This window comes from Vombatus ursinus, unplaced genomic scaffold (assembly GCF_900497805.2).
Source record: "Vombatus ursinus unplaced genomic scaffold, bare-nosed wombat genome assembly UNPS02005459.1, whole genome shotgun sequence".
Lineage (NCBI taxonomy): Eukaryota > Metazoa > Chordata > Mammalia > Diprotodontia > Vombatidae > Vombatus > Vombatus ursinus.
In genome coordinates, this window is record NW_020945237.1 from 88,198 (window position 1) to 96,707 (window position 8,510).

General features: G+C 45.4%; 1 protein-coding gene and 1 pseudogene across 1 annotated transcript; both read left to right on the plus strand.

The window, feature by feature from the left end:
• The first annotated feature begins 4,640 nt into the window (after positions 1–4,640).
• On the plus strand, positions 4,641–4,892 carry LOC114032529 (ubiquitin-like protein 5). Its single transcript, XM_027847854.1, has one exon. It carries the CDS (start codon positions 4,641–4,643, stop codon positions 4,890–4,892), a length of 252 nt encoding a protein of 83 aa, XP_027703655.1.
• A 231-nt stretch (positions 4,893–5,123) lies between these two features.
• On the plus strand, positions 5,124–6,056 carry LOC114032530 (annotated as a pseudogene).
• The last annotated feature ends 2,454 nt before the right edge of the window (positions 6,057–8,510 follow it).

Sequence of the window (8,510 nt, forward strand, 5' to 3'; positions counted from 1 at the left end):
CTCCCCTGCTAGCTCCTGAGGTAAGGACTGCTGTTGTAAGCCTCTGGGTGGTAAAGATGTTATAGCAGTGGCGGAGGCAGCAGCTTCCTGCAGCTAGCTGCCGCCTCACTCCCCGCTTAGATCCTTATGGGGCCAGGAGCAAGGCAGTTCTTTTTCTTTGCCTTCTTTTCACTTGTTTTTTCATGCTCTTAGGTGAATGAGTATTGGAAACAAAACGAACTAGGTTATGACATTGTGAGACCTTAGAAGTCCCTGCCAATGGTTCAAACAATCACATCTACTGGTTTTTTCAACACTCAAGGATATGGCTTATTTGTACCTCATGATGTGAACACATCAAGTACCACTTAATGTTCCCTTACTATTCCCTCTCCTTAAGTACCCATTCACTACCAGCTATTTCCATCTTGAGCTTTCTAGTCCAAAAATGATCCCCCTGGAAGAAAACAGATGTATAATAAAAACTAGGCAGCTTTGCCTTCTCTCCAGTATGTAATCATTGTCACATCAACTCCCAAGCAGTGGTCTTACCTTAAAAAACTTTTCCCAAACCTCCAAGCAATGTTTTTGCTGCCTTTAGATTTCCTCACTATGCATACTTTTTTCTGAGCTTTCACACTCCTAAAATTTTTATAGGACTGCATCATGCTTTTGTATTCACCTTCTATTACCTGTCCTTGCTTACATCTTCTGTAGGTGGCTTCTTCATATCAGTTTGGCTGATCAGTTCCTTATGCATCTGCATTGCATAATGTTTAGACTATTTTTCCTCTATGTTCCCCATCAGAATCACTACACAAATTTTTTTTGGAGTAAGAAATGGATGTTGACCTCTGAAAGGTTACTGAGAAAGGCCAAGTTGGCTAGCTAAGAGAAGAACAGGATAGAGCAATATCATAGAAGCTGAGGTAGGAGGGATTCTCCAGGAGCACAAGATGGTCAATAATGTTGAAAGCTGGGGGAAAAGTCAAGGAGAATGAGGACTAAGAGGGGAAAAATCAGATTTAGCCATTAGGAGGTCCCCAAAATGGAAAGAATATTGAAGCACGTTGATCTTGGACAAAAGGGAGCTCTTCAATAGTAGAGCAGGAATCCCAAAGGGTATAGCAAAAGGGAGTGTGGCAGGGGAGAATTGAAACCAGAGAGAAGCAGGACTGAACTGGATAGGTATGCTAATTCAGGGAGGGGGAGGCACAAAGCTAGCTGAACACTAGACCATGAGTAGTGTTAGTTAACTAGGTTTTTGGTATGTGAGAACCTATCAGGTTTCCTATCAGGTGATAGGAAAGGTAGGCTAGAGAAATACAGTTGAAGGCCTTGCATCTCATGAGCATTCCATGGGTATAAGCTATTGGACATGGTTGGTACTTTTCTGTGTAGCAGTTATGGGATGAATTATATGCTCAGAGCTTTGCATCAGAAATAGGAATCTTCTTGTCTCCAAATCAAGGACTTTCCACAACTCCATGTTGCCACATACGGCACCTCATAACCAGAAGGAGGTGAATTTTTATGACTACAGAAACAACAAAAAATCCATTTAGTCATCTTGCAATCTTTGCAATCTTTATTGGTGAAGGAATTTCCCACAATGATGAAATTACGGCTCTTTAAATGATTGAAGTACGGGTTCACGGCATGAGGTTAAGTACTAGAGGATAGAAAAGAATGAAATACGATCCCTGCCCTCAAGAACCTTACAATCTCCCAGTCCCTCTGGATGAAACTGTGGCACCTATGTGCTTCTGTGTATGTTGCCTCCCCGACTAGAATGTTAGTTCCTTGAGAACAAGAACTTGCTTTTCAATTTGTATACCCAGTGCGTTACTTTGTTCAGTCATTCAATCATGTCCAACTCTTCATGACTCCATCCACCATAGCATGCCAGACCCTTCAATCCTCCACTATTTCCCAAGTCTGTCCAAGTTCATGCTCATTGTTTCCACGTTACTCTCTACTCATCTCATCCTCTTCCACCCCCTTCTCTTTTTGCCTTTAATCTTTCCCAACATCAGGGTCTTTTCTAATGATTCCAGTCTCTCATTATGTGGCCAAAGTCTTTAAGCTTTAGCTTCAGTATTTGACCTTCCAGTGAATGGTTTGAATTCATTTCTTTAAGTATCGATTGATTTGATCTCCTTGTTGTCCAAGGGACTCTCAAAAGTCTTCTCCAGCACCACAATTCAAAACATCAGTTCTTCACCACTCAGCTTTCATTATAGTCATTAGAGTCCGATTCTCGTAGATGTATACTGCTATTGGAAAAACCATACCTTTGACTATACAGACCTTTGTCAGCAAAGTGATGGCTGCTTTTTAGTATGCTGTCCAGATTTGCCAAAGCTTTCCTTCCGAGGAGCAAGTGTCTTAATTTCATGGCTACAGTCACTGTCTGCAGTGATCTTTGAGCCCAAGAATATGAAATCTGACACTTTGCACATAGTAAGCACTTAATAAATGCAGGAAGGACAGTCCAAACCCCATCTCTCCCAATCCAGGGAAGCCTGCCTCCAGACCAGATAAAGTGGTACAGCAATGAGGGAAAAAAAAACATGGAATAAGTCACTTTCAGGAAGAATCCCAGAGTAGATAGATGTTCCAGAAGCAGATGAGGCAGGAGGGGAAAAAAATTCCCCAACCTTTTACTACAGAAAAAAGGATTGGCCTTTTCTCAAGCAAATAAGAAATACCTCATCTTTGGTGACAAGGCTTTTAAAAATCCTGCAAACACTGGTATGCTCATGAATCTTGAGCCTTGTCTCTGTGTTACCAATACCTTTCCCAAAGCAAAGGGAACTCAAAAGATCCTCGAGTTATCTGGTGAAAAATGACTCCAAATCAGCACCAATGTTTACAGCTGCTGCTTATCAGTACACAACCTTTAACTAGCCTAAGAGGAGAAAAAAAAAAAAAGCTCCAGTCCCTCTAGAACTAATCAGGGTGGCAACTAGAATCAGAATCTCGAGAATAGATCTCACTGCAGCATTACTGCCTTTTTAAGATCCCAACTAAAAGTGATTCTGCCTCCCCTCATAGGAATCCAATGGGAATGCCCCTTCCCCCCAATCTTCAGAGGCAGCCCATTCCACTTTGGGAATGACTGATTTTAAGAGCTGTTCATCGGGTCATGATCTAAAGGACTTTGACTATAGTGTGTGTTTCATCTTTGAGATCCTGTATTTTTGGTCCCTAAGTTTTTTCTCCACTTGCCACAGGTGGTGATAGTACCTATAGAAAAAAGTATCTATATACTATTTATATACTTCCCCCAATGTTGCTTGGGGTCAGCCTCCAGAGCACAGGCCATAGGCCAAGGACAAGACAACAGCCAAAAATCTATAGTAACCAAGTCATGGGGGTAGGTGGGGGAAAGAGTGGGCCATTATGACTTTGATCAATTAGCCTGGTGATCCAGGAGGGAGGGAGGGGAGGAAAGAGGCTGCAGTGGGTTTATTTCTTTGTTCAGTGAGCCCAGCAATGTGAAGAGGAGGACAGGGGTGGCAGCAATGGTGCCAAAGGCTCAGGCCTAGTAAGCTCTGTCTCTTTTTCCCTTCTATCTCCTGCCCCACACCCAAGCACCCGATGGGGTGGATTCCAAGGCCAATAGTGCTGCTGCTACTGGCCAGATCAGGCCAACCCAGAGGGCTTCTCCATATCCCCCAGTCCTCCAAGCCCTGCCTGATTGGTGTCTAGAAGTCATCATCCTAAAACCAAAAAAGAAACCAAATGGACTCTTGGAAATTTAAAAACAAAGTCAGTAATGGGCAGAGAAAGGATGCAGTCTGCAGTCACCAGAAGCAGCCTTAGGAAAACCATTTAAAAGAGTTCATAGTTTCACAGTTTAGGGAAAGGCCTCCACCCTATGCCAGGTGCTGGAGCCCCCGGCTGCCTTAGCTTTCTGACCCATTGGCTCCAAGTCAGATCTTGTCAGACTAGGAAAGCACAGAGCCTGGATGGCTAGGGCTGGAAGGGACGGTGGGACACCTGGTCCAATCCCTCGTTGTTCAGGGAAAGGAAAAAGTTTGGAAGGGAATTATTGAAGTTGAGGGTAAAAAGACCCAGGAAGGGTAGGGCCTCAAAAGAATTCGGCCACTGGAACCTTCTTTCAGTCAGAGGAGTGAGGTTTTACTATAAACCCAGTTAGGGGGGCGAGATTCCTAAGGAATCTGAAATTTAATGGGGGGGTAAAACTGGTACCTTTATACAAAGAAATATTGAGAAAAATCTGGATGGATCAAGGAGTGGTGGTGGGTCCGGAGGTAATTCAGAAAGGGGCCTGGATGGGAGTACGGAGCGTCGAGTAAGCTAATTAAGTAATCAAGGAGGGCCGGGGTGGGAAAAGCCAGGGCTGAAACGTGAGGAAGTTCAAGGACTATTTTTTTTTTTAGGGGTCCCAAAGCCCTATCAGGAATAGCTGGTTTTGAAGTGTAGACTCTAGGAGGGTGGGTCGGTCTCCAGGAGCATCTGGATGCTCTAACACCGCAATTCTCAAGTATCTTGGTAGATCCAGCTACTTGGAGCCATCCCTTTGAAGTGGGTCGGGGGAGGGGTGTTCACAAGTTAAGAGCTGCTTCCAGCTTCGGACTTCCGGTTTCCGGCGCCCATAAAAGGCAGCACACGGCCGGGCGGCGCCAGAGCGCATGCGCACTGAGGCTGGAGCTGCAGCAGCTGCTGGTGGCCCAGGGCGTCTGGGAGCCGTGATCGAGGTTGTGCGCAGCAACCGGCTGGGCAAGAGGGTCCGGGTGAAGTGCAACGCCCACGACTCCATCGGGGACCTGAAGAAGATGAAACGAGAGCTTCCTGAAGAAGTGGTGCACGTGTTCAAGGACCACATGACCCTGGGGGATTATGAAATCCAGGAGGGAATGAACCTGGAGCTCTGTTACCAATAGAGGGGGATGGCCGGTGCCTGCTTCTGTGTTGCTTTGGACCTTATTGAGAGGACTAACACACCCTCAAAAAGATTAAAGTTAATAGACCAAGACTTGTATCTGGCACAAGTCTAGACGGATTGGGTTTTTTTTTTAATTTCTACATCAGGAGTTAGGATAGGAAGAGGCCCCTACCTCTTATACCTTTAGAAGAGGTAGAGACGAGAGACTAGAGACGAGGGAGGAAGGGAGATGGCCGGCAAGAAGACCGTGCTGTCGTTGCTAGCTGTTTACTCGGATTCAGAGCCCGAGGCGGACCCGGAGGCTGAAGTGGAAGCCACAGGGAATGCGGCCTCCGTGGAGGAGCAAGGCGACTTGGTGTCTGAAGCCTCTGGAGATGGCAGTGTTCCTCGACTCGAGGGTGATCAAGATGCATACAAAGAAGGAGATGAGGAAAACGGCAGATGTCCCAAAGAGGAAGATTCAGAGACTGAAAAACCCGAGGCTGATGACCTCCAGGAGCTTTCAGAGCTGGAAGAGAGAGACCCGCAGGAGCTGCTTGCCACCTTCTCCAAGAAGGTCAGGACCATGTCTCCAGAGGAGATTCAGATCCCCCCAGAGCCTCCGGGCAAGTGCTCAAGTCACTTGCAGGACAAGATACAGAAACTCTATGAGTGGAAGATAAAGGAAGGGATGGATATGAACTACATTATCCAGAGGAAGAAGGAGTTTCAGAATCCCAGCATCTATGACAAACTTATCCAGTACTGTTCAATTGATGAACTTGGCACCAGTTATCCCAAGGATATATTTGACCCCCATGGGTGGGCTGAGGATTCCTACTATGAGGCACTAGGTAAAGCACAGAAGATTGAAATGGACACATTGGAAAAAGCCAAAAAGGGGAGGACGAAAATGGAGTTTGTGACAGGCACCGAGAGGGGCGCCACAACCAATGCCGCAGTCACTAGGACCGCCACAGCCAGCACCAAGGCTGTGGATGCTCAGAAGACAAAGAGCAAGTGGGATTCTGCTATCCCAGTGACTACAGTAGGCCAACCTCCCATCCTTACCACAACAACTTCCGTGCCAGCCATTGTCACAGTGACAACTAGTGCTAGTGGCTCTAAGGCCACAGTCATCTCAGCTGTAGGCACCATTGTGAAGAAAGCCAAGCAGTGGTAGAGGGGTAGACATACTTTGTTGAAGGACAGCTACCCCAGGACCTTGTCAAGACTATGAACACTAGCTGTGGAATGCCCCCCTTGGACGTGGCACTCACTGGACTAAGGCTTTCCAAAGAGCTTCCCATGCCTGAAAATCATTCTCCTGACCTAATGAGAGAATCTGTTGTCCAGTCATCCAGAAGGACCCTTGTTTGTAGTCAAACTAAGGGGTTGGATATAATACTAATAATAAAAATAGCAATAATAGCATTGTATGATGCTTTGAGGTTTGCAAAGCACTCTATAAATATTTCATTTTATCCTCTCAACATCTCTGGGAGGTGGGTACTATTGTTTTCTCCATTTTACAGATGGAGAATCTGAGGCAGGCAGGGTTAAGTGACTTGCCCAGGTTCAAACTAGTAAATGTATGAAGTAGGATTAAAACTCCATTCTATTTTAGATTTCTTTTCTCTAATTTCAAATACCTTTTTGTATATGTTTTATGCTCTTGTTCTGTTCTGTACTGTAGTTATTAAAGAATATTGCATATTTTCTGAATGTGTCATTTCTCCATTCTTTCCACTCACCCACCCTTCAAGTACGGGCTCTGTGAGGGCAAGGTTATGCCTTTATCTGTGTATCCTTCCTAGTCATTGGACTGTCATATGGACCTGAAGTGAGAGAGAATGCCCTGTAAGGAAACCCTTCCACCATTGCAGAGCAGGGCTTACTTCTGGTCTTAAAGGGAAAATGCTGACTTTGATGTAGGGCACCTGAGTTAGTCTGACCTGAGAGCTGTGTGACTTTGGGAAAGTCAGTCTTTGTAGGCCTCATTTTCCTCCTCAAAGGAATTGGACTATGTGGCCCCTGTGTTCCCTTCCAGCTCTCATTTTTTGCTCTTACGATCCTATTGGACGTCTCAAACTAGATGTCCCGTAGGTATCTGAAACTCCACATGTCCCAAACTGGACTCACTATCTTTCCCCACCTAAACTCTTCCTCCTCCAAAACTTCCCTATTATGTGAAGGATGCCCTCATTCTCCCAGATCTCCAGGCTCACAACGTAGATGCCATCCTCAATTCCTCACTCCGTCTCACCCATCCATGTCCAGTCTGTTGCCTACTCCTGTTGATTTTACCTTTGTGTCATGTCTCATCTATGCCCCCTTCTCTCCTCTGACCCTGCCCCTCATCACCTCACACCTGGTATAACAGCCTGTTGATGACAAATCTTTGCCCATTCCAATCCATCCTTTCCTCAGCTATCAAAGTGATTTTCCTAAATCATAGGTCTGACCATGTCACCCCTGTACTCAATAAATTCCTCTGGCTTCCTGTCACCAAAAGACAAGAGAAAGAAGAGGGAGAGGCATCAGACTGAGCTGAAAGGACCTCCAGTCTCTAGCCCCTGGTTTCCCCAGAGAAAAGATCCTACCTAGTTAAGAGTTTCTTTGCTTACCCACCAACCCTAGAGAAAAAAACAAAAAAAAAAGGAAACTCAGGAACCACAAGCTATAGGGAGTTCCTTAAAAGGAAAAGGTTTGCTCTGAAGAAGGTAGAAAGAAAATCACCTTTGGACACAGGCTCACATTCTCCCCTCTAGGCTGCCCTTCAGGGAGTCTGCCTAGCCTTGGGTTCCAAACCATGGGATCTCCTCTAGTTAATTTAGTAACAAACTGAAACACAGAGACCCTCACTGTGGCACCCCCTGGGCTATGAAGATATCATTCCCACGTTTGAGCAGGCAGGCAATGCAAGAAATCAAACTAAGAAGGAAGCTCAGCTGTAAGAGGGGCTTGACTCTAAAACTAAACTTGATATGGTTTCCCTAAAGGTTGTTGAGGATTCTTCAGCTGAACCCTGACCCTGGGAATCTTGCACTGGGTATTCTAATTGTCCTTTACATTCCTTTCTGCTACTAAGAATACAAAAATCTCAGCCTAGAAACACCAGCTTTTCCACCATCACCCTCCCACCTTCTCTCAAACTGTCGGAATGAACAATTCCCAGACTGCCCCTCTCCCTGGGCCTGCTTTTATTTCGAGGCTGCCCATCAATTCCCAATTGTCTCCAGCTTGACCACCCTTCCCCACCTCACCCCCAGCAATTCCCCATCCCCAGATTTTTTTTTTAAGTTTCACCTGGAACTAATCCAATCATTCTGGAGAGCAATTTGGAACTATGCCCAAAGGGCTATGAAAAATGTGCATACCCTTTGATCCAGCAGTAGCACTTCTAGGGCTATATCCCAAAGAGATCATAAAAATGGGAAAAGGACCCACATGTACAAAAATATTTATAACACCTCTTTTGGGGGGGGGGCAAGAATTGGAAATTGAGGGAATGCCCATCAATTGGGGAATGGTTGAACAAGTTGTGGTATATGAATATAGTGGAATATTATTGTGCTATAAGAAATGATGAGCAGGCAGACTTCAGAAAAAACCAGGAAAGACATATGAACTGATG

Excerpts from the sequence above, each read along its gene's own strand:
- LOC114032529 (XM_027847854.1), top strand. The coding sequence starts at position 4,641 with ATGCGCACTGAGGCTGGAGCTGCAGCAGCTGCTGGTGGCCCAGGGCGT.